At 48.9% G+C, this 25,179-nt stretch overlaps 2 protein-coding genes and 9 non-coding genes across 19 annotated transcripts in view; 5 read left to right on the top strand and 6 right to left on the bottom strand.

Moving 5' to 3' along the window:
- The window catches only part of LOC122366803 (zinc finger protein 135-like), a 9,571-nt gene extending 6,612 nt beyond the window's left edge, over positions 1–2,959 (top strand). The window contains exons 5-6 of the mRNA XM_043339398.1: positions 221–465; positions 813–2,959. Coding sequence (XP_043195333.1) covers positions 221–465; positions 813–1,968 — 1,401 coding nt within the window. The 3' untranslated portion in view covers positions 1,969–2,959. The remainder of the gene's footprint in view (positions 1–220; positions 466–812) is intronic.
- On the bottom strand, positions 2,452–25,179 carry LOC122366804 (nucleolar complex protein 2 homolog). 9 transcript variants are annotated; one of them, XM_043339400.1, is made up of 14 exons: positions 25,107–25,179; positions 22,496–22,787; positions 21,404–21,552; positions 21,102–21,196; positions 20,713–20,816; positions 20,216–20,370; positions 19,678–19,902; positions 19,295–19,483; positions 18,563–18,673; positions 18,151–18,282; positions 17,493–17,708; positions 4,609–4,857; positions 4,196–4,344; positions 2,452–2,658 (listed from the first exon to the last, which is right to left on the bottom strand). In XM_043339400.1, exons 2-14 carry the CDS (start codon positions 22,761–22,763, stop codon positions 2,505–2,507), a joined length of 2,196 nt encoding a protein of 731 aa, XP_043195335.1. In that variant the 5' UTR covers positions 22,764–22,787; positions 25,107–25,179; the 3' UTR covers positions 2,452–2,504. The 9 variants fall into 9 exon arrangements, with proteins under 9 accessions (XP_043195335.1, XP_043195342.1, XP_043195338.1 ...); XM_043339407.1 differs by having other exon boundaries at positions 24,879–25,114; XM_043339403.1 differs by having other exon boundaries at positions 25,081–25,113.
- Positions 3,434–3,520, bottom strand: Trnay-gua. The gene is given in 2 exon segments: positions 3,434–3,469; positions 3,484–3,520. It is a non-coding gene; the product is annotated as a tRNA-Tyr (tRNA).
- Positions 3,672–3,758, top strand: Trnay-gua. The gene is given in 2 exon segments: positions 3,672–3,708; positions 3,723–3,758. It is a non-coding gene; the product is annotated as a tRNA-Tyr (tRNA).
- On the bottom strand, positions 7,057–7,143 carry Trnay-gua. The gene is given in 2 exon segments: positions 7,057–7,092; positions 7,107–7,143. It is a non-coding gene; the product is annotated as a tRNA-Tyr (tRNA).
- Trnay-gua lies at positions 7,295–7,380 on the top strand. Its single transcript is given in 2 exon segments — positions 7,295–7,331; positions 7,345–7,380. It is a non-coding gene; the product is annotated as a tRNA-Tyr (tRNA).
- On the bottom strand, positions 11,280–11,365 carry Trnay-gua. Its single transcript is given in 2 exon segments — positions 11,280–11,315; positions 11,329–11,365. It is a non-coding gene; the product is annotated as a tRNA-Tyr (tRNA).
- On the top strand, positions 11,517–11,603 carry Trnay-gua. The gene is given in 2 exon segments: positions 11,517–11,553; positions 11,568–11,603. It is a non-coding gene; the product is annotated as a tRNA-Tyr (tRNA).
- Trnay-gua lies at positions 12,261–12,347 on the bottom strand. The gene is given in 2 exon segments: positions 12,261–12,296; positions 12,311–12,347. It is a non-coding gene; the product is annotated as a tRNA-Tyr (tRNA).
- Trnay-gua lies at positions 12,499–12,584 on the top strand. The gene is given in 2 exon segments: positions 12,499–12,535; positions 12,549–12,584. It is a non-coding gene; the product is annotated as a tRNA-Tyr (tRNA).
- Positions 16,732–16,818, bottom strand: Trnay-gua. The gene is given in 2 exon segments: positions 16,732–16,767; positions 16,782–16,818. It is a non-coding gene; the product is annotated as a tRNA-Tyr (tRNA).

Raw genomic sequence — 25,179 nt, 5'->3', positions numbered from 1 at the left:
ACCCAGTTGTGCATTCAGCAACATTCGCACAGGTGTTAGAGGCATATGGACCACCTCTATCTCAAGTATTATTGCGTTCTGCGCCGTGAATCTGATTGAGATGGAGCGGGGCAGATGCCCTAAAACGCTGAATTTGCACCATATCTATGATGACCGCATCCAACACGAATGAGCCTCTGAACTGTTGAGTTCTCCAGTGACCGTCGCTCGCCGCCCACAGCCGAGCTGCGAGGCCGACGGCAGCGGCCGGTCCTCCGACGACGCAGAGACGGACGCCGACGACGACGACGAGCCCTCGGAGCGGCGCGTCCGGGTGGTGAACCGGTGTCCGCACTGCCACGCCGTGCGGGACAATATGCACGCGTTCCGCGCCCACCTGGCCTCGCACGCCGAGCTGACGGCCGAGGCCGTGGCCGAGCACCTCACTCAGAAGGCCAACGAGAGGCTCAGCTACGCGTGCAGCAGGTAAGGACCGAGAGGGGACGGCCGAACCCAACTGGTCAACGCTGCAGACTGGCTTTAGCTTGCGTTTCTCATATCCAGTGTCATTGTTCAAGGTGCTCGTGGGCCAATTCATAATGACTGGAGTTCGTTACGTCAGAGGGCGAATCGCGTCTGGATGAATGAGCACTTATTTGGATATGCTTTCAGCTCGTTGGCGTTTTTCCCCGACTTTGTGAGCAGTCCTGTTAAATTATTCAGAGCACGTGTAGTGTAGGTTCCGTACCGTAAGATCGATGAATTAGGCGGTATGCACAGCTCATCTGCCGCCGATTACCGTTGGCTGACGCCGCCCCCGGTCTGGCCGGCAGGTGCCCGACCACGTTCTCGGCGTACCGGGAGCAGCAGCGGCACGTGCGCTGCCGACACCCGCGGCTGGGCCGCTGTCCGGTCTGTCTGACAGAGGTGGAGGAGACGGGCGGCCTGATGCAGCGCCACCTGGCCTCGCACGCGGCGCCGGCGCGCTGCTCCTTCTGCTCGGAGCAGACCGACTCGGTGGCGGCGCTGTGCCGACACACGGAGCAGCAGCACCCCCTGGCGCTGCACAGCCTCTACTGCGAGCTCTGCCGGGCGTTCGTGGACGAGGCCGCGATGGCCGCCCACCTGCGCACCGACCACAGCTCCGTGCCCGAGCTGAGCGTCCAGTGCCGCCGCTGCGGCGAGGTGGTGCGCCGCAGCGCGCTGGTCGGCCATATGAAGGTGCACGAGCAGAGCCACCGGTGCGGCTACTGCGGCCGGGCCTTCCCCAGCGCCGCCGCGCTGGTCATCCACGAGAGGACGCACACGGGCGAGCGGCCCTACCGGTGCCAGGAGTGCCGCAAGTCGTACATCTCCAAGGCCACCCTGGAGGCGCACGTGAGCGCGTTCCACCGCTCCAACCAGTACGAGTGTGACCAGTGCTCGCGGAGTTACACGAGCGCCGCCCGGCTGAGGCGACATCAGCTGATGCACAGCGACACCAAACCGTTCATCTGCCAGGTGTGCCAGAAGGGCTTCAACCTGGAGAACCACCTCAACATGCACGTGCGCGCCATCCACCTGGGCGAGACACCGTACGAGTGCCACGTGTGCCACAAGCGCTTCCCGTACAAATCATCACTCAAGAATCACGTGCACGTGCATACGGGCGACAAGTCGCACTGCTGTCCCACGTGCGGCAAGCGCTTCAGCACGGCCAAGATCCTGCGCTCGCACTCGTTCACCCACCGCGCCGAGAAACCGTACAAGTGCGACTACCGGCCCTGTAATGCCAGTTTCTCCCGAAAGGACCTGCTGGCGCGACACCGGCTCTCGAGCCACGGCATCGCGCCCGAGGTGCGCTACAGCCGACTGCAGGGCCGGCCGGCCGCCCGGCAGCCGGCGCCGGCCCCTCCCGCACCGCCCCCGCCGCCGCCGCCGCCGCTACAGCCGTCCGTACACTACGTGCTGACCTACCAGGCGCCCCCGCGGCCCGCACATCCGTCCTAATGTCCGAGAGCAGTGATACGGCTGTGTCCTTATAAGCTGTGGGCTCGAACCTGGCCGGGGTTCGAGTCTCGACATGGACGGGATTTCTATACCTACTTGAGCCATCTGTGCTGGCATGTGATTGTTGTTTTCGTCGTCAGCGGCTTGTGCGCATCGTACAAGCTTACTGTTATTGTACGTGAAGGTCGAGTGACAACCCCAGGGATGTGAGCGCCTCTGGGGTGTACGAGTATACGGGGTTAAACATTCCAGGCAGCATACAATGGGCTGGGCATATTGCCGATCTAAAGCGGGGACTGAAATGGTTGTGTTCTTTCCTCGCCCGCCATGTTACCTTACCTACATGCTGACAGACATTAGACAATAAGTGTCTATCGATGAAAATAGTGCTTCACTGGACACGACGTACCACGTGATATTTTTGGGTCTGCACAGTGCACCGGTAGTGTTTTTCGTTGCAGCATCCACATTCCACACCAGCTCCACTTCGCCAGTCGTATATTTGAAAATCCCTAACCCCGTAACAACCGCATTCATCAGCGAACCTTTGCCTTCTTCGCTCCGGCCTTGGTTTGCTGCGGCCGTTTCCGTTTCTGGCTTTTCTGCTGCTTCTTCTGTTTGTTTTTGGAGGGTTTCAGAGGTTCGAGCTTGTCGCCCTCGTCTTCCACCTCGTCGCTCTCGCTCTCTAACCTGTGAACCGAATGGCGCGTCAGCAACTAGGGCTCCAGGAGCTCTGTCTCGCCTAGCACTGTACCTTATCCGTCATCTCACTGACAAACTTGACAGTCAGAATTCAGAATGAGTTTCTGAAACAGGCATTGTAATTGTATGTTATTTTACTATGTTTTTCATCATTACATTGCGTGTTATGTATTGGTTTTTGTACGTCTGCCAAGCAACGTTGCAAACATGATTCATTGATGTAAAATGTTGTATGTAGTCCGTCTGCTGACTGTTTTGCACGAAAATCAAATAAAAGCACTTAACAACATTCACAATGCACTTTTGAGACATGATTACGCAAATGATAAAATTTCCTATATAGCCGCATCTGAAGAGCTTAGAAAGTGGTGGGCGGTTTTGCACTTAACAAAAGGCGTTCGTATACGGTGATGGGACAGATCTTTTTTTAAGCGCATGATGCCAAAATGTACTTAAATATATGGGGACAGATTTACTCAATCATTTTTACTGTACTTGTAGTGTCATTGTATCAGCGTGGTATAAAGTATTCGTATTTCGGTAAGATCGTAAATATTTCAGGCTTATTTATCACTTGCTCGGAAGCTATGTCCCACAGCAGTGCGGAGACGATACTCATTGAGCCCCTATCCGCCGTCCAGCGCCGGATGCGTTCCTTTTGTTAGGTCGCGTCGAAGCGCGTTATTGGGCAAGAGACCAGAATCGAGGGCAAGAACCGGTCCTGCTTAGAACGTATTTGCCAGCCGGCTGACGATTTAAAACGTCCTCCGGGCCGGATTTGAACCAGCGACCTATGGATGCCTGTGAGAGCCGCTACAGTCCACCGCTCTACCAACTGAGCTACCAGAGGATATCAAACCAGTGGAACAATGCCAAATGCGCTAAGCTTGACGTCGCTGTTCTGGCCTGTGACAGAGTGAAAGTGTAACACCCAAATTCAGAGATTGCAACACACCTGCTTGCTCTGCAGCCGCAGCTCGACATAACCGGCCACCGCCAGGCCTCTGGTAGCTCAGTTGGTAGAGCGGTGGACTGTAGCGGAACACTCAGGCATCCATAGGTCGCTGGTTCAAATCCGGCCCGGAGGACGTTTTAAACCCATATTTTTTAGAACTGGGACGGTTGTGACTTGATTAGTTGAGAAATGAATGTCACTGCGGTTTCGTCAGGGACCTACAACAATTATAAACTTTGCCTAGCACCGAGAGCAAGACAATGAGACGGCTACGCGCGCGAAACAGTTGGTCCGCGAAACCTTCACTCGAGTGTTCACTTTCAGCCACCACACAAAGAATGATCACTGAAAGGTACCCAACATATTTCACCACAGCGGATTTCTCAGGCTATCCTACGGTGCGAAGAACTTCGTTCAGTCATGCAGTCACTAAATGAAATCGGTGCCCGAACAGTATCTTCCTAGGCTCAAGCTATAACGACGGTAATACCATACAATACAATGCAATATAATGCAATACAATACGAGATGCGCAGTACGACCGGATGGCAAGAAGTGCCAAACACTCACCGTAACACCATCTCCCCGTCCTCCTGCTCGCCCTCGGAGTCGTCCTCCGCGTCCTCGTCGAACGGGCGCACCTCGTCCTCCGAGTTCTCCTCGTCCTCGTCGACACTGTCCACGGCGTCCGGGCCGGCCCGCACGCTGATCTTGGAGTCCTGCGACACCGCGGGGACGGGATTAGAGGGGAGTGTGGGAACACAGCGGCGCGCTCTGCGGCTAGACAGGTGCGTCTGGATATTTTCCATAACAAATTTCCAAAAGCCACAAGTGAGGTTGCCGAGTCATAAGAATCACTCATAAACACCAATTGCTCCTTATAAATACCATCATTGCTTCACCATTTACCATCCTCACGCACTGACCTCATCCCCACACCCTCACCACGCCGACTCAGCCCCTCACGCCGCTGCATCACCCACCTTGCCGGGCTTGGCGCTGCTCTTCTTCTCCTGCCGTGCGCGCCAGAGCTCGTAGAAGGCGGTGAAGGGTGTGCCCTCTGTGCGTCGCTCCTGTTCCCAGCGGCGCACCGCCTCCAGGTCGGACAACTCGAACGGCAGCGTCTGCCGCCGGGCGTCCAGGTGCTCAGCGTTCGCCTTGATCTTGTCCAGCACCTCCTTCATCTGCTGGTTGTAGGTGCGCACCTTGCACTTGGAGAGGAACTCCTTCAGCTGAAACACCGGACGGTGAGGGGGAGGTCAGACTGGTGTGATGGTAGCGAGCTCAGAGTGGGTGACGGAGGCACAATACACACGGATATCCACCGCTCAAAGAGAAGATGGATAGATTCGAGGCAGAATCAAAACAAAAGTTTGATGTGTAGACAAGTTGGGATTTTTATTGGACGCAAATTGAAAAGAATCTTAAACGAATTTGGAGCGAAACGCAAACAAGCCAATAAGACGTCGACTGCCAATGACCTAGCATGCGTTCCATGTCAAAACGTCCTCCGGGCCGGATTTGAACCAGGGACCCGCAGATGTCTTTGCCCGTATGTTCACCTCCGGCCCGGGGGACGCACCGGGGTCACTGGCAAATTGACCAGCCAGAGAGGGACTCGCAGCAATTACAAATCCTTCGTGAAATAGGCATCAGATAAAAAAACAGACAAAAGCCGAAGGTCAAATTTTCTAACTGAAGGTCAAACTATGATTCAACCGACGCGTCTCGACGAGAGAAATAGGATGCTCGTAGAATCGGTGTCGCACAAAGAGTGTATTGAGCGTTATTGCAGAACAAGCCTAAACAAATGTCCATTTTCACATTATTTGTCCAAGGAGAACGAACCGTCGCCCTGAAGTAAATTCTGAGCATATAACTGAGCATAATAAGTTCTGAGCATTCTGAGTTACATCACAAGAGGTTGCAAAGAATTATCGCTTGCACTTTACCGCGAAGCCGTAGCTCATCATTTCACGGGTTATACGTCGATTTGTCGAATCATATTTTTCTTCAATGACCTCAAGTGACATTGGTATTGACCTGAGTAGAAAATGACAACATTTTCCAACAAAGATACTCGTTTATATATTGATCGCCTTTATTGTTTTTATCCTTTTTTAGCCCGCGCTCTGATTGGGTCTGCCGAGCAACACGGTCTGATGGGGGGGGGGGGGCATTTTGGCCCTCCCTTAGATCTCGCGAACCACGCAACATAGCGACGCGGCAAACGGCGTTGGATAGCCCCAACGGGGAACTACCTTGTGACCCAATTTCATTGACCTCGGTCTAACTGATGACGTCACAGGTCAGGTCAAATGTCGAATTTTCACCGTTTACAGGCATTTCAAGAAATGCGTTGTAAAATCGAGTAAAATGCATTTCATTGAAAATCATCGATGGGGAAATGTTCGTCAAACACATATTTTGCTATTTGAGGTCACTAATACCAGGTCAGGTCACAGAGGTCAGGTCACTGAGGGTCACAATATAAAAATATCATGTCATGCATGTTTTATGGTCCAGTTTATATGTCAAATGCAATTATGTGGGGCAGGCAGACCTTGGGGTCAGCTGATATTATGTTTTGGTGAAAGTCAGGTCAAGGTCAGGTCAAATAAGGTCAAATTTCAAAGTTGATATTTTTGCATAAAATGGGTATCGATTCGATGTAGCTCGTCACGGGGAGTTTAATGGTGGTCTTTGTCTTGCGCTACGTGGTCTAAAATTGCTAAAAATTGAGTTTAAAAAAATTAACGTAATCAATTTTGAAGTTTTTTTTTTTTTGCTATAAGTTATCGATCATTAAAACTTATCGATGAAAAAGAAGTATCGATCTAAAATTTGATATGTATATAGAAAAGCGGAGGGACTATCACATATATTCCGTGTTTTTCAAAATTCGATTTTTTTGGGATTTTTTTAGTTTTTCTAGAAAAAAATCATATTTTTTATTTTTGGGGATGAAAATCCCAAAATTTTGAAAACCCGGAATAGCAGTTTCGTAGCGCCGTCTTTTCTCTACACGACCACATAAAGAACTTTAAAATTGCTTGTTAACTGTAGATTTGGTGAGCGTTTCAAGATGTAATGTTTTTTGCACATTTTTACTCGAACATGACCTCAGTTTGACCTCAATAACTCCTGACCCAAAGTGACCTGTGACTTGAAATTTTGTGTGAGGGTGTCAAATTGATGCCCGGAAATGTACTGGAAATTTGGCGGCGCTGCGCGCCGACGTTTTCTTGCTATTTAAGAAAAACCACAGGGGGCCAAAATGCCCCCCACCGTCAGGGCGCGGGTTAGTGTACGCGATAATCAGGTGTGCGGTAAGAAGGCCCTCTCCGGCCATCGGTCACCACCATGGATACATCGACTGAAAATCCCACCGCAAATTAAAAGATTTTTGACCCGTCACTGAGGTCAAAACGTCCTCCGGGCCGGATTTGAACCAGCGACCTATGGATGTCTGAACGTTCCGCTACAGTCCACCGCTCTACCAACTGAGCTACCAGAGGATGCTGAGTACTTTCGTCGCCGCGCTGACCTGCTCGTCGTCCCGCCCCCGCTCAGAGCGTGGTCCCTTTCACTTCACCGTTCCACTCTGTAACCGGCACTTCACGGCCCGCCGTCGCCGGCGCGCGATACCGCGTCGGAACGGTCCCGCATCCTCTGGTAGCTCAGTTGGTAGAGCGGTGGACTGTAGGACACTCACAGGCATCCATAGGTCGCTGGTTCAAATCCGGCCCGGAGGACGTTTTAGCCCAGTCGCTGGTCTATTTTATTCTTATACACGATACTGGACTGGAATGGACTTTAAATTGACCCCAGTCCCCAACCACTGAACACCTAGCAGACACTAACAAAACATCACACTTAGCCGCGACTTAAAACAGTTGAGCTCCATTTTAAAAAAGCTGATCTGTGATTTAAAACTGTTGAACTTGGTTTTAAAACACATGAATTCCGTTTTAAAAGAATTGAGTACGATTTTAAAACAACTGACGACGATTTTAAAACAGTTGAATTTATTTTTAAAAGAAATGAACTGCATTTTAAAGTGTACTAAATATAGCATTATCTCATTCATTATTAATGCATTTTGTTGTCATGTAACCTTATCTAATACCTTGCCTTTTTTGTTGAAAGTGTAACTAATTTTTGTTTGCCGATGTGTTCTGATTATGGCTTTTTGCAATGTTTATAAAGATCAAAAATCCCACTGCATTTATTGCAAGGCTATTCAGATCACATTGTCAGTGGTTTCACTGCTTAACAGTCGTTAGCTAACATCGAAATTATTCGAAACTATGTACACATGTAACTTTGCATAGAAAATCGTCATGCTTTTGTGACGCATCTATCTTTGCATATCTTCGGGCTACATGCAGCCGGTACACAGCATAGCTTATACACCCATGGATAGGTCCAAGAGAGCCATGCAGCCAGCGTAGTGCCTCTGGACATGGTTGTAGCAGTTGAGGCAGCACACCGGCGTTATCGCTGTTATGGCTCTGTCGATGTGCTCCTCCAGGTAGCGGAGCCGGTGCTCAGTCTGCGAGAGCCCCTCGCCCGTGTTCAGCATGTCGCAGAAGGTGACGGCCATGGACCGTTTCATGGCCGCCTTGAACGCCGACCAGCACTCTTCTATCGGGTTCAGGGGCGCGCTGTAGGGGGCCATTCGGATTATTTCAAGCCCCTCGAATTCGGCCTCAGAAGCCACCGTTTCGATGCCGTTGTGGGCCGGGGCGTTGTCACACACCACGGCGATGCTGTCCATGGGCTGATGGCACTGTCGGAGAGCTCGGCGCAGCCATTCCTGACAATCTTCCTTCCGGAAAGATCCTCGCCTTCTTTCCCAGTAGATCAGTCCCGTCTGGCTGATGGCCCCAATTACGTGGACGTTCGCGCCCTTCGAAGTGGCGACCTTCACGGCACATCTGGTACCACGGCGAGAGCGTCCCTGTGACCGGCGGAGAAACAGATTGCAGTTTGTCTCATCGATGTATAAGACCGTCTTCCCTGCACCGTTGGCATCCATCACTCTCTTCACAAACTCGGACCTCTTTGTCTTGTTTTCGGCGCTGTTCATGGACACCGGCTGAGGCGAAACTTTCTTTACTGTAAATAGCTTTCCGTGGGTGTAAAGTGACCGTGACAGCCGGCTCGCTTGGAGGTTCCAAGAATCTAACAGTGACTCAGATCAGATTGCTAGATTCAATTGGTCCAGTTATATGACCCGAGCGTCTAGTTACACACTACCACGGGTTTCTATTTACACCGCAGTCCAGTCTGTTTTGATACATCACATTGCGGTGCCTGTTTAATGCTCATTGACCAGCCCGATGTTAAGTTACATGCACACTAGCCAGTCCAGTGTGAAGTTCCACATCAGTCTGATGTCTGCTGCGCATCAGTCTATAGTCTGGTTACAGACCAGTCTAGTCCAGTGTTTTGCTACAACACGTGCGCTGAAGCTGCACTGCATACTGATTGAGCAGGTGTAAAGTTACACGCACTTTCATTATTCAGCTCAAGGCCATATATAGGGTTCAGCTCACGGACGTATAAATAAACTGGACTGACGATCCCAATGGACCTCCTATGGAAGATAGTGAAGCCGTGGTGGCCTGGCCCGGTGACCGCGGCCAAGAAATGATTCTAACTTGACTGAGTAGCGGTAAATCAGCATCTGATATTGCTATTATTACGAGACTATGCATTTGGCCGGAATCGCGATTCGGCGTACGTCGGCGCGCACTAGCTGCGCGTTTGCTGTCTTTTCGTGGTTTCAACTCAAGCGTTCAAACATGTGATATGATGCTGGTCACATGCAGTATGGTGGGTGTCACTGTCAAGGTCACGTGAAAATTAGGCCAAGGTCACTGACCTTTAATGACCTTGGTTCACCTTTTCGAGTTTTACATGTTTCTAGGACAGTTTTTGGAGCTGATTTCGAATTTAGCATTCAGTTTAACATTTGAGAAGTTATAGTTTCATTGCCTTCGTAACATGTTACGACGCCATCAGTGGTGGTTGACACCTACTATGGATAAGCGGCAGGACACCTACTGGTTGACCTGACCTGACCTGACCCGACCTGGCCTAAATGCATGGAAACATCAGCTGTGATCAAAACAAACATGACATTCCTGATAAATGACCCGTCGAACTCACAACAACCTCAATTTACGAAGTTGAACTAAACATAGGTATCAAAAGTGTTTTCAGCGCTCTTGCATGTCTCTACCAAAGGTTACTGTCAAAATGTTGTGGATGGCTGTCATGACCTGAAATAACCCCAGGACATAAGTAGAGGTCACAGTTGCAATTTGCCGATTAAATATGTCACGTTTCGCTGCTACCCGTGTCCCGTTATTGGAGTGCATTGTTTAGTATGTTAATATGAGTTTCGTGCAACAGAAGCGCAGTTCAATTGTCTCCCATTGACTTACCTATAATAGAAAGGTCACAAAATTAACAGAACCCTAGCTCAGTGACAGTGAACTACCGAGGTAGAGGTACTTTACGTATATATGGTGCTCTTAGTAATCGCTGCCAACCGATTGTTCAGTCTGTGTAGCCATGACGGGCATTATAACTTTTCATAAGGTAAGGCCACTTGGACGTAACCTGGTGACCTAGCCTTGAGTGACCTGGGTCTGAAAGTTAAGCAGCATGTGTGAAAAAGATGCATGAAATGTTGTGCTAAAAGCGGCGGCGCTCCACAACGCCGTTTTCGAGATATTTACATAAACCTACATGGGGTGTCCAAGCATCCCCACCGCCCGGCGCGGACAATTTTTTGCACGTGCAGAGCGCACCTTCGGGGTCCACCAGGAGATGGATATGCTCAATAACTATGCAGGAATACATTCTGGGTGGCCTGTGTAAATTTAGCACTTTGAGCTTGCTAGCGCTACCCGCTCTGCCCGTATATGTGACACAGAGTGCAACATCAAAAGGTTTGCACGTGCACAGCACGTGCACCATGTACCCCAGCACATCTATTTGCACAGCGCCTTAAAGCGCTCGTCCAGTCGTGTCAGTGTGCCAAATTTGGTGTGCCTAGGTCAATGTTTTCCGGAATTGGAGGATGCCTCCTCAAAACATGTTTTTCGCCCCTGGCGCGTGCATTCCGCACCCCCTGCTGCCGAGCATACCATATGTTAATGGTCAAACACCGGGACATGTGACCTGTGAATTTGGCACCTCTGCCTCCCACCGTTTAATTTGGAGCGTCGCTTAAAGGTTTTTGCCCTTCCTGACTTTGTCGGCACGTGGCAAGCGCCACGTGACACCGAATGACCTGTGACATGCATCATCACCTGCCTCAAAGCATTACCCGTCGAACGGTACCACCAGCATCTCGATCTGATCATCCGTTTATATGCAATTCCAATTGTATTGGCTCGATGACCTTTCAGAGCACGGGTTTTTGGCAACGTAAAATGGCGCCTTGTCGGCTTCACCTGAATGGAGGTGGTTGCGGGTCCAGTTTATTTATACGTCCGTGGTTCAGCTACAAACCAATCAATTTGTGTAGGTTTGCACCCGTGCAGTGTCTGGTCACAGCACTCCGCGGTGGCGGACGACAGTCCTCGGTCCAGTCCAGTGCCTCGTTTCAGACCAGACCAGCGATCGGGTCAAAACGTCCTCCGGGCCGGATTTGAACCAGCGACCTATGGATGCCTGTGAGTGCCCTACAGTCCACCGCTCTACCAACTGAGCTACCAGAGGATATGAGGCCGTTCTGACGTGGTATCGCGCGCCGGCGACGGCGGGCCGTGAAGTGCCGGTTACAGAGTGGAGCATTGAAGTGAAAGGGACCACGCCCAGAGCGGGGGCGGGGCCACGAGCAGGCCAGCGCGGCGGCACGGGTGTATAGTATCCTCTGGTAGCTCAGTTGGTAGAGCGGTGGACTGTAGCGGAAAGTTCAGACATCCATAGGTCGCTGGTTCAAATCCGGCCCGGAGGAAGTTTTAAGGGAGTAACTCTGTCGGTCATGTTCTGAGTTACTGTCGCTCAGACTGCATGGCTGCAAAATGGCATAGGCTGCTACAGATATTTCGCCAGTGAAAGTAGTGCTCCATGCATTTCGGTTTTTAGTTGTTACACATCAGCCCGGTGCTTTGTTACACCAGCGTGGTGTTTTGTTTTACATCAGATCGGTATCTTCTTTTACACCCGTCCACTGTCAGCTACACACTAATCCGGTGTCTTGCTACCCACTAGTCTTGTTACACACCATTTGTGTTTTCTTTCACACCAGCTCGGTGTCTTGTTACACATCAGTCCGGTGTTGTTTTACATTACAACATATCTTGTTTCACCCCAGTCCGTTGTCATGTTTCACGTCGGTTATTTACACACTATAGTGGTGTCTAGTTTCACACCTGTACGGTGTCTTGCAAAACCTTAGTGCGGTGTATTGCTGCACATTAGTGCGAGCGGTCTATATCGTGGTGTGTTGTTGCTATGGTGTCCAGATCGATCGGTTACAGACCAATCCAGTCCAGTCGGGTAGCAGATAGCTGACCACAGTCCGTTTCAGTGTCGTGTTCGATTAAACACGTTTTTTTTAGTGTTTCAGAACGGAGCGAAGTGCGAACAGACCAGCGACTGGGCCAAAACGTCCTCCGGGCCGGATTTGAACCAGCGACCTATGGATGTCTGAACGTTCCGCTACAGTCCACCGCTCTACCAACTGAGCTACCAGAGGATGCTGAATGCTCGTGTCGCCGCGCTGACCCGCTCGTCGTCCCGCCCCCGCTCAGAGCGTAGTCCCTTTCACTACACCGTTCCACTCTGTAACCGGCACTTCACGGCCCGCCGTCGCCGGCGCGCGATACCGCGTCAGAACGGCCTCATATCCTCTGGTAGCTCAGTTGGTAGAGCGGTGGACTGTAGAGCACTCACAGGCATCCATAGGTCGCTGGTTCAAATCCGGCCCGGAGGACGTTTTGGCCCAGTCGCTGGTCTATTTTATTCTTTAACACTACACTGGACTTGGCTGGATTGTCCATTGCAATCAACCACCGGACACTAACAGACACTAACAAAACACCACACCAGTGAGCAATAAGACACCGGGCCGGCGTAAAACAAGACACCGTACTGGTGTGAAACAAGACACCGTACTGGTGTTAAACAAGACACCGAGCTTAAATGAAACAAGAGACCGGACTGATATGAAATCGAAGACACCTGACTGGTGTGACGTGAAAGATACAGAACTGGTGTCAAAGAAAACACCGGGCCGGCGTAAAACAAGACACCGTACTGGTGTGAAACAAGACACCAGGCCGGCGCGAAACAAAACACGGGACTGATGTGAAACAAACACTGGTCTGGCGGGTAACTAGACATTTGACTGGTATGAAAAAAAAACTAAACACCGAAGTGCTTGGTGACGGTGTCATACCTTGAGTGACACAGCTTCACTGATGAAATATAGCAGCCTGGGCCATAGTCGGCTTATTTGAGCTTTTGAGCGTGCCGAATGCCAATGTCATTTAACCCGCGCCCCGCTGGGCTATTCAGCCATACGCGCCCTGCTGGGGGGGGGGCAGATTCTGCCCCCCCCCCCCCTGTCTAACTTCCGAACCGATGGTCGTAGAAAGACGGGGAAAACGGCAATCGAAACCTCTCAACAAGGCGGATCTTAAGAGCCCAAATTTTTTTGCTTAAGTAGGTCAGAGGTCAGGTCAAGGTCAGGTCAAGGGTACAAAATGTAAGTTTCTACAGTATCGGCTTTGCACCGTAGTTGCCGAAGAATGGACTGAGACTGATTGCCCAAAACGTGTTCTTAGACTACCAAGACAACATTCGTTGCATACAATGTCATTCAAAGGTCAAGGTCAAGGTCAAGTCAGGTCAGGTCACCAAAAATAAAATATAGAAAAGGGCATGTGCGACACATGTTTTATGGGTCATTTTACTCATATAATTCAATAGGCACACTCAATAAGTGATATGGACCACCTCTGGATGAATTTCAGGTCGAGGTCAGGTCAAGTGAGATCAAATTTTGAAGTTGGTTGTTAAGGCCTAAAAAGGTGTCTATCTGATGCAGTTTTTCACGGTGAATCGAATGATGCTATTTTTGTTTCCGTACGAGGTCTAGAACTTCCAAAAAATCATTTTTCAAAATCTTTGTGTGTCGTGACGTCATAAAATTTTGAATAACTCCCACATTTTTGAACCCATTCGTCTAGAAATTACTGTGAACGTCAAACCGCGTGGGACGCGACTTTTTCGCAATAACTTTTGAATACGTTGCCTCTCAAGAACGAAACTTCGGCAATGGACGTTTCAGACCCCGGCCTAATTTTTATTACTAAGGTTTTTCAATGTCCGATCAATATTTAGGGCACTTCACGTTCACTCGTAATGCTAAGTGAAATATCAGCCCGGATGGCGGCTATCGTCAGGCTGCTCGAAGCCCCGCCTACTAACTACGAATTCCCTGCCATCTACCGTTCAGACACGACTGCCATCTGTCGGTCGATCCTCACTCAGAACCGGTTCTGCATGCTGTGTGCGTCGGGTCTCAGATGGGCGGAAATCTCGAAACCGAGATTGTTCAGTATGGCCTTTTACCAGGTTTTTTAATCCGAGAAAAAAAACGAGATTGTTCAGTATGGCCCTTTACCAAATTAACTATACGAATTATTGACTTAGCAGCAGGGATGCAGAGCCTTGAACATTTGAGTCAGCTCCAGCTCCGGCTCCGGCTCCGAGTAAAATGGCAATACGGCTCCGGCTCCGGCTCCCACTCAGGGCAAAATATGACGGCTCCGGCGGATCCGGCTCCCCTCCGGCTATGCGTACCGGTGCATTACGGAAACATTTAAAGGGAGATTATGACCTTTTTCCACAAAATCTGAGTTAGGACCATTTTCTGACAAAACACAAGTTATAATGTAAATTAAAACCATTTTGCTCAATTCGGTACCTTGCCGCAAATATCTCAACTTGAAGTCACGTTAGCGGGGAGCGCTGAAAATGACCGTTGAATAAGTACTTACATCACTTTTTGGTACTTGCATGTAATTTTGTAAAATGAGCGTATTCATTACATTTGATCTTCATCACATCTAGTTAGTTAATGGTCGTCTATAGTGCCTTCAAAAGATATTCATGGTTTGGGGGTGGTTTATGTCTAAATTTACGCAACTATTTTTCCTGTTCATCATCTGTCGCCATATGCTGCTATTTTAGTAGCAACGACTCAATTTTGAATCGGTCCCGCCGACTGCACAATAAAAGAAGATAGATACAACACTTTTGCGGCATCACTGAAAAACTTATGCAGTACTGTTATCAAAATTCTCATAACACCGTTCGACAAACCTGAAGTCTTTTTGAAATAAATATGCTTGTATTTTTCGCTTCAGGCTCTGAGGCCAAAATAATGAATTTCGTAGTCGCAATCGCAAGATTTGGCTGCGTTTCTGGCGCATGCCGTTCATTTGTGGCGCAAAATAATACTTGGAAACAAATAAGAGTAGGCACTATGTACCCCCGAATTAGAATCTAATTAATTCTAAACCGAATTAACTCTAATTCAAATTAGAATCCTTACAACCAAGCAACGACAAGGTGATAACATAAACAAAAATCCAAGCGTCGCTGTTTGAAACAAAAGCGCCATATACTGCGACTTTTTTATAGAGAAGGACAACGCATTTCGGTGGGTGTTACAAGTACTGCAAGTACTGCTTCTTTTTTGCAAAAATAAAACCTTTTTCACATACGAAAATGTGCTAGGAAATTTTCATATTTTATAGAAACTACAGTAGAAATAGTATAGATGTCGAGTAATTTTTATTTAAGAAAAAAGAAAGCTCATTATCTCCCTTTAAGTTGGGGCATATTGGGGCTTGGCAGGATAACACGAAGTGTACTAACGTTCCTGGCGGTTTGATATCTACAAGAACCTAAAATTAAAATTTTAATTAAAAAATTAACTTGACTGTGTAAATATATTATATTATTATGTATCTCATTTACGTAATTACGTTGACAAACTTATTAAATAATCATTTAATTATTTTCTGTTATTCTTAAATCATCGTAATATTTGGCGTACGCGTATAGTCTTCCTATCTGGGTGACATTCTAAATCAATTTGTCGGTTAAATACCGACAAGAGGCGCATTGCAAACACATTCTTGCAGCCCTTAGGGCAAGCATGAATAACGTACGCCATGCGGCTGGGTGTGTTGGCAGGAAGCACCGCGTACCAACCCCTACGGACCGCGACTGTCCGGTCTCGGGTCAGGTAGCGCCTCAGGCAACGGCCAGCCGAGGCGCTCCGCCTTAGCTCCAACGTCACACTATGGCTCCGCCCCTTGTGGAGTAGCCTCTGATCACCGAGAAAGTTTCATGAGCAAAATTTAACATTACGAGTGAACGGGAAGTGCCCTAAATATTGATCGGAAATTGAAAAACCTTAGTAATAAAAATTAGGCCGGGGTCTGAAACGTCCGTTGCCGAAGTTTCGTTCTTGAGAGGCAACGCATTCAAAAGTTATTGCGAAAAAGTCGCGTCCCACGCAGTTTGACGTCCACAGTAGTATGTAGGTGCACATAGACCACTTCTCTGACATATATTCCGTTTTTTTTCGATACACTCAACTCAAAATTTTGGATTTTATAATTATTTTCCCAAAAGTCAGTTTTTTGAAAAAATTTGGGCCAAAATCCAAAATTTCCAAAAAAAACGAGATAGCCATTTGATAGACAAAGGAGAATCACGTATAACCTTTTTGGTACGTATTGATTCCTTTAAAATTGAAGATGTTAGCGGCGTTTGAAATTTTGCCGTTTTTGAGGCGAAAATGGCGAACATGACGTCACTAAAACGTCAATTTCTCAAAAAATTTCCGACGGATTTCGCTGATATTTTCAGGGAACGTGTTAAATTGATGTATGATAAGGTACTGAAAGTTTGACGTAGCTGGCGTAACGCGTTTAGAAGTTATTGGCGAAAAACGGGAGGGGGGGGGGCAGATTCTGCCCCCCCCGCGGGGCGCAGGTTAACGCACATGTAATCTGAGCTACATCAAGCCAGGATCTGACCGGCAGCTGCTCCCCAAAACGTCCTCCGGGCCGGATTTGAACCAGCGACCTATGGATGTCTGAACGTTCCGCTACAGTCCACCGCTCTACCAACTGAGCTACCAGAGGATGCTGAATGCTAGTGTCGCCGCGCTGACCCCCTCGTCGTCCCGCCCCCGCTCAGGGCGTGGTCCCTTTCACTACACCGTTCCACTCTGTAACCGGCACTTCACGGCCCGCCGTCGCCGGCGCACGATACCGCGTCAGAACGGCCTCATATCCTCTGGTAGCTCAGTTGGTAGAGCGGTATACTGTAGAGCACTCACAGGCATCCATAGGTCGCTGGTTCAAATCCGGCCCGGAGGACGTTTTGAAAATCTACCCGAAGCCCTAGTCGGTAGCCCTCACCTAGTTCAAACCCACATCCGGCGCGATAAATTATCTCTTCAAACCGCACAGTCGAAAGCAAAGTGTTTTTGAAAGGCACCAGCTTCTTCCCACAATCAGCATATGATGACCGTCCATGGTTCTGGCTTCTGGCCTGGCAATCACGTCTACCATATTCCGATACTAAACTGCGTGCTAAACTGACACGCAGGTTAGTATCGGAACTGACACGGCTGGCCCGTGAAGCGCAGCACCAATGATGACACATCGATGATGATCAAGCCGACACTCGTTAAGTCTGTAACCAGATACGGTCGGTGACACGCACCCAGGACTGACCAGTTTGACGCTAACTAATTTCTACTTCGATCTGACCGTCAGCTGCCCGGGACGGACCAGTTTGGCCCGGAACTGACCTGTATCCTGGCGAGCACCACCAGCTCGGGGAAGGCCAGGCTGCAGCACTCCACGTGCAGGTACTCGACCAGAGCCGAGAGCACGCCGTCGAACACGCCATCACGGAAGCCGTTCTCCTTCAGCTCGGCCTCCGAGAAGCGCAGCATGCAGCTCAGGTCCAGCGGGCGCATCGACACGCGAGAGCTGCGCTTGTTGAAGTCGGTCTGGTGGAGGACCTGGAGAAAGCGCAACGTTTTAAATTTATAGGGGGAAACGAGGGAAGTGAGGGCATGATAGCAACTTCACTACATGATAGCAACTTCACTAAAACATGTCCATGTCTAGCTTCCAAGTAATGTCAATGATCTTCTACGTTTTTCATATGTATTACTCACCATCTATTGGACAGTTTTCGTCAGCAATCAGTTTCCTTCCACTGAATAACATTAAAAAGACGTTTATTGGAATCAAACACCATTGCCAGTCGTCAATCTCCCTAAAAAAACGCTTCGTTCCCTGATAAAGTTAGGTTCCTTCGGACGTCTGTAAATATTGTATTGTCTCGTGTCTGTTCCTGCAACTCAGACATCCCGTTCAATGACCCCCATCCCCGCACCTCCACCCCACGTGGCCAACAGCGCTGACCCGCCGGCGTGCCCCTGCGTCCTCCCGCCGTACCTGCAGCAGCAGCGGCAGCACGGGGATGAAGGTGTTGGTGGCGGCCGACAGCTGCGTCAGCGCGCGCACCACGTGCAGACGCAGAGGGTAGTGGCGAGACGTGGTGATCAGGTTCACCGTGCCCAGCATTATCTGATGGGGAGGCGAACGCGGCGGAGGCCGGTCAGAGGGGGGACGTGGCTGGGGCTAACTGCTTAATAAGGCTCACTTCTCCTAGTCAGGTAACTCGACTCGACCTACTCTTAGACATGAGAAACCAAGCGACAAATGATGTTTTAACTTATCATTATGGAGCATGCATAAATAAGCTTAAATGTGATGCGATAAATTCACCGTAATTGGAGCATTAAAATGTATCAGCCGTACACGAAAAGCATATCGTATCACCTCGGGTTATGATAGCGCCACCGACCTGTGTGAGTGGGTAGAGCAGCAGTCGCAGCTCCTCACTGCGGTCCTCTCCGATCAGGGCGGACCACAGGAGCAGGCAGTGGACATACTGCCAGTTGTACACCACCTGGAACTGAACACACAGAGACATACCGTAACACAAAGACACACTGACACACACATACTGACACACAGACAGGCAGTGGACATACTGCGAGTTGTACACCACCTGGAACTGGATACACAGATACATACTGACACACAGACAGGCAGTGGACATACTGCCAGTTGTACACCACCTGGAACTGGATACACAGATACATACTGTAACACAAAGATATACTGACACAGAGCAGGCAGTGGACATACTGCCAGTTGTACACCACCTGGAACTGGATACACAGACACATACTGACACACAGCAGACAGTGAACATACTGCCAGTTGTACACCACATGGAACTGGATACACAGAGACATACCGTAACACAGCAGGCAGTGGACATACTGCCAGTTTGTACACCACCTGAAACTAGACACAGATACATACCGTAAGACAGAGACATACACAGGTGAAACAGCCGCCCACAGCTGAGGACAGTGGACAAACGCTAGTTGTAACGTACACCACCTGAAACTGAACACGGATACACACACTCGTTACAAACAGCAGAAACACCGTCACATACAGCAGATACATCCGCGTAACCAACCTATCCACGTCTGATCCACCTTACCCAGCAGCTTCCGGTTACCTTTTTCTTGTCGAGTTTGGCGTTGCGCAGGTGGATGGCCAGCTGCCGGATGTAGAGGAACGCCCGCTGGTAGCTCATAGACGGGTCGATGCTGTAGAGCTCCACCAGCGACCGGCGCATCAGGTGAATGTGAGGCCACGACTGAGCGGACGTGAACGCGCAGTTCTTCACGTACGCCAGGTACGCTTTCTGTTGGCACGACAGGGCGGGCGACAGAGGGCGTGAGCGTGAACCGTCATTGACCGAGGAAAACGCTGGTTTAGAACTAAACCTCCATAAAAGCAAGACGGTTCTCAGACAACATGCTTCCTCACTTGGACACCGCCCGTTCCCCCGTCACCAGCCTGAGCGTCCATCCGCCGTTAGATCGGCGGCCGGCTCACCATGAGTACTGTGTCGAGCAGGGCGGCTTGGTTCCTCCTGGTCAGCCGGTACAGGTTGACGAAGGCCAGCACGCGCACCTCCTCCTCGCCGGCGGACCAGAGGGCCACCAGCCGGCTGACCAGCTGCGAGCACAGTCGCTGCTCGGTGGCCAGGTACGGCGTCATGGCCAGCAGGTGGCGCAGCAGCGCGCGCTGCATCGCCGCAGAGCCCGAGGACGCCAGCAGCTGCCGGCGGAATGTGGGACAGCGGTACTTTGGGAATAGGGAACCAGCGTACCGGGCCAATTGGAGGCAGAAGGGGGGTAAGTTCTGCACCGTTCACTCGCTCTCCCTACCCACGCTGGCATTGTGGTGGTATGATTATCGGTGTGTGATGATCCGGCAACTCATTATTACATCGGTGTGTGATGCTGAATCGGTGTGACTCTACAGATCACAAACTGCTAGAACTAATCTTCAAACGTCATACCTATAGCGACGCTTCATGAAGCAAGGCCACACACTTAACTTCAATGACAACTCTCCCAGTCCGCCTCACCTGAATGACGTCCGTGAGGAAGCGTTTGACGGGCCCTTTGACCTGCGGCCAGCGTTTGCAGCGCGACGGGTCCTTCTCCGACGACTCCAGTTTCAGGATGGAGGCCACGGCGCGAGGCACCTCGTTCAGACACAGACGCACCAGGCTGTTGAACACTGCGGGACACACGGCCGTGCAGAGACGGTGTCATAGGCGCAGGGCTGTGGGCCTTACCTCTTAACGAATCTCGACCCATTTAAACAATCGTTATAAGTCGAAACGATGATGTCTATAAAAAGCAAAATGAAAAACTATACAAGAACTATAAAAATGGAGAGAACGTGTCAACATTTCAAGAAGCTTTCTCAATATGTGGTACCGTGACGCATTGTATCGTGCTACAGTGGCACTACATCCGAGCTTCCAATCCGATCTCATTCACGTCAAACGCAACACAAGAATATTGGTCACACCCCTGTCCAGGATTTCATTCAGCCCGCGGTTCAGTCGGCACCGACCTGTGGGATCGTCGATGGTCGAGGCGCCCTCGGCCCCGCCGCCGGTCGCGCGCTGCACTGCCGACCGGAACGCGGCAGTGACCTCCTTCAGAGCCGACTTGGCCCTGGCGGCGGCAGCGGTGGCGTGAGGATGCTCCGCGAACAACAGGTGGCACGGTGACACAAATAGCCGGGGATTTATAACACGAACGCAAACATTTTACTTTGTCAGCAAAACAATCAATAAGCAAAAGTTTCGGCTCACGTATTGATGCACATGTGGGCGTAATTAAGAACAATAGAGTTTGGAGTTTTAAAAATGCCACCATGCAGCATCTGAGCATTGGTAACACAGGACCACAATTGAAAAGCTTTCTAAGATGACGAGAGGTTCGTTATGACGTACGTACTGTGTACTCGCAAGAGCTGCCTCCCATCGACTGATCTGAGTCAGACTGAGCCCAGACGGATCCGAGGGCTCGTCATCACTGTCTTCAGCTGAGTCCTGAAACAAACGAGGAAAAAACACTGTTCGGTGTGCAAGGCATCGCATCTAGTAATAAGTTGGGCTGTACAACCAAACAACCATTGTTTCACGATGGAGTTGAGAGAAATTGGCTTTCCCTCATAGTAAAATACAAGTGAATAACTGGAGTAGTAAAGATGCTTGTTCTCTTACAATAAAAGTAAGCCTTCAACTAATTGGCCCCACCTCATCTGCCGGCTCAGGCTGTTCAGTTTCTTTTTCTTCCTCCCCCTCGAACACATCTTTGTCATTTTCCTGGAGGAACTTGTAGAACTCTGGATCAGTGTCCTTCAGCTTGTCCAGAGACTTGTGAAAGTCCTCTTCATTGCCCTCCTCTGCAATATCAAGACATGAATTGAGTTGCGAGCTGGGACAATGCTTCAAAAGTACCTGCAAATCATTGTTCAACAGGACATGCAGAACTGACAGTTACGTTGGGAACATGCTAAATGCAATTGATTGACACCCCCTGGAGGTCTGGGGTCACTGAAAATGGGACATGATTGCCACAAGTCACTCCTAGGCCCAAATGTCTTTTAAGCAATAATAACTGCCTCCCTGAAGGTCATTCTAACAAATATTACACAGTTTACAGATTTACTGTATACCTGGCCTATTCAAATACATTAGCCAGAGGGGTGTGGTAATAACTGGTGTAAGCGGTGTTATATAATACTGAACGAGGCCGGTGTAAATAAATTTTCAAGACCGAGGTCCTTACTGGATTTTTGAACGAGGCCGAAGGCCGAGTTCAAAAATCAGTAAGGACTGAGGTCTTGAAAATTTATCACCGGCCGAGTTTGGTATGTATTTTACTGTATGCCAACGATAAATTTATTTTCTGGACCGAAGCTCTTAGCCGACTTAGGAACGAGACCATCCAAAAATGTTGGCTTAAGTGCATTCTGGTAATGCATTTTTGACCGTGGTCAATTTGCTTACACCAGTTATTACCACACCTCTCTGGCTAATGTATTTGAATAGGCCAGGCATACAGTAAAAGCAAATTGACCACGGTCAAAAACGAATTACCAAGTCAACATTTTGGGATGGCCTCGTTCAAAAAACGGCTAAGAGCTTCGGTCCAGACAATTATTTTATCGTTGGCATACAGTAAAATACATACCAAACTCGGCCGGTGATAAATTTTCAAGACCTGTCCTTACTGATTTTTGAACTCGGCCTTCGGCCTCGTTCAAAAATTCAGTAAGGACCTCGGTCTTGAAAATTTATTTACACCGGCCTCGTTCAGTATTATATAATCCTGAATGGCATTACCTTCACTGGACTCCTCCTCCTCTTCCCCACTGGAATCGTCTGGCTCCTCCGCTGACTCTGTCTCATGGTCCCCACCATTCATAGGTGTGTCTGATTCAGCATCTCCATCGTCATCAGAGTCAAACCCAGATGCCAGGAACTGGTCAATGGACATAGACGCCAAAGCTGCATCCTTATCATCAGAGCTCACACCATTCTTCTTGGACTTTGAAGCTGTTCCCTGTTTTGCATTTGAGCTATTTTGTGATTTTACCTTCTTTGCCTTCATTTTGTGCACTTTTTACAGTACCACCTGTAATGTAACAGTAATACCATTAAGAAAGAACATGGCAAGTTAACATTTGATCAGATAACATTTTCATTGGTGACTAAATGGTGAGCCACTTGAGCTGCTTTATTACCAGATGGTTTTTGATTTTACACACCAGTATGTTATCACCAGGAAAAATGTGTCCTGTTATCACAGGAACAACATTTTTACTAGTACTTAGTAGGTACTTAAGGGTCAGTAGGTCAGGTTAGGTTAGGTTTTGTTACCAATGCAGTTTGTTTCAAAATCATGGCCACCTGTATGCCACATGATAGCGGGCTCTACTTTTTTAGGGGCTTTCCTGCTTTCTCTATTTAGTCTATTGTGAGGGTGAAATCCCTCTTTTGCATCCCAGGCTAACAATTGAATAAAAACTGCACCATATTTGCCACAAACCATAATTAAACTTAGAAAAATTTTCATATGATGTTACTCCTTAAAAAAGTCAAGCAGGGATAGCAAAACCTAATCTTATCTGACCTGTCATTACCTAACCTAACCTAACCTAACCTAACCATACCTGACCTGACCTTACTTAACTACCAACTCACTAACCTACAACCTGCTCAGGCCTTTTGCATACTTATACCCATGACCCAACATGTGGTCAGGTGAAACCTTATATGGTTCATCCAAAAAGTATCATAAGCATCAATGTGAGATCTCATTTTTAAGCTTAGAAGGACGTGTTCTTTCCTTTAATGTTCTTATTTTGCCAATTTGTCCAGTTTTAACCCTCGCATGTGTGCGGCGTTTGCCAGCTTCTAATGTGTAGGGGGGGGGGTCGGTTGGACCCTCCCCCTTGCCGTTTGGTCCCTGATCGAGCTAGAGCTTCGCGAAAAAAACGAGCGTGTTGCCCGTGACGAGAGGAAGCCGATGATACCCAATTTTAAGGTCCTAGGTCATTGGTTGACCTTCCAGGTCAGGTCAATGACCCAAAGTCGGGAAAATCGGGACCTGTTAGAAAGTCGTAAAGTGTGGCTGCTAAGGGGTTTTTCGGGGTGCTGATCACGAATATCGTGTTAGTTTTGATCACAGATGATGTCTTGAAGCATTTAGACCAGGTCGGGTCAGGTCAGGTCAGGTCAACCAGTAGGCGTCGTGACGGGTATTCGTAGTACGTGTCAACCGCCTCTGACAGCTTTGTAACATGTTACGAAGTCACCAAAACTACTTCGTAAATGTTCAAATGGTTGCTAAATTCGAATTCAGCTCCAAAAACTAGCCTAGAAACATGTAAAACTCGAAAAAGTGACCCGAGGTCACCCGAGGTCACCAAAGGTCAATGACCTGACCTGACCTTCAGGTGACCTTGACACACACGGGAGTAACATCAAACCACATGTTTGAACGTTTGAAACCACGAAAAGCTTGCAAACACGCGGCTAGTGCGAGCCGACATACGCGAAATCGCGATTCCGGCCAAACATGGTCTCGGAAAAGAGGTCACAGGTCAAAGGTCATTTGGGTCAGGGTCATGAAATTTTCAGGGTAGGTGTCAAATTGATCAATGCGAGGGTACTGAAAGTTTCGTCGCGATCGGCCGCTTTTTACGCGAGTTATTCGCGAAAAACCATGGGGGGGTCCATCCGACCCCCCCCCCCCCTACACATGCGAGGGTTAAGAAGGTGCAGAAAACTGAAATGTTCATTGTGATCCAGTTAGTGTATTTTTGGGGACAACAGACTGCTTTGAAAATTCCCTAGGTCAGTTTATTGTTCCTGAGCATGTGGCATATAATTGTTTGTATCCATCCCATCACGAGTCTGGTATGCCAGGGCAATCTTCACCACGCCTGCTCCTGATGTTGCTGACCTAAAATCTACCATAGTGGCATTGACCAGTTAACATGAAGTGAACAATCTGTGCCAGCCTGTTGTGAATTGTGATTGAACCCATCTTTCTCCCATGTCAACGGCACCACGGAACTTGAAGTTGACTGTGACAGTTGATACAAAGTGCAGGAAGTCAGCAGTGAGGATCTCATTCCAAACAAATGAAGTATTGGCATTCCAAATAGCTACTACACTCTTGGTACAACCACAGCATAATGAAATTGGAACTTAATGGCACCGATTGCTGAAATCCGAAACGTCAAAAGCATTTTTCATTATTTGTTGCTCCACCGAAACACTAAAAAACAATTGTTTTCATACGGATGGGCAAATTATTCGCAATTTAGAACTGTACCACAAAAGAACGCTAATTACTCCTACATTTCAATTATTCGCCAAAAGACATCCCAGGAACCAAGGCCATCTATACAGGAACCAACCGCACAAATTCAAACAAAATACACACGTGCGAGGAACGGGAACGTAAGTATTGATCGCATTATAGAGTTCAGTGATTGATCGTCAAAGGTGCGCTATAT

The sequence above is a fragment of the Amphibalanus amphitrite genome, unplaced genomic scaffold, assembly GCF_019059575.1.
Source record: "Amphibalanus amphitrite isolate SeventyFive unplaced genomic scaffold, NRLGWU_Aamphi_draft 000832F_arrow, whole genome shotgun sequence".
NCBI classification, from domain to species: domain Eukaryota; kingdom Metazoa; phylum Arthropoda; class Thecostraca; order Balanomorpha; family Balanidae; genus Amphibalanus; species Amphibalanus amphitrite.
Note: the sequence above shows the minus strand (reverse complement) of the source record. Positions and strands in the feature narration are given on the sequence as shown.

Bases quoted from the DNA above. Each gene is read 5' to 3' on its own strand.
- LOC122366804 (XM_043339400.1), bottom strand. From the start codon at position 22,763: ATGAAGGCAAAGAAGGTAAAATCACAAAATAGCTCAAATGCAAAACAG. The intron at 17,709-18,150 runs GTACGGCGGGAG...CGCTTTCTCCAG, and splicing joins TGCTGCCGCTGCTGCTGCAG to GTCCTCCACCAGACCGACTT. The intron at 2,659-4,195 runs GTGAGTGTTTGG...TTCGGTTCACAG, and splicing joins GACGGGGAGATGGTGTTACG to GTTAGAGAGCGAGAGCGACG.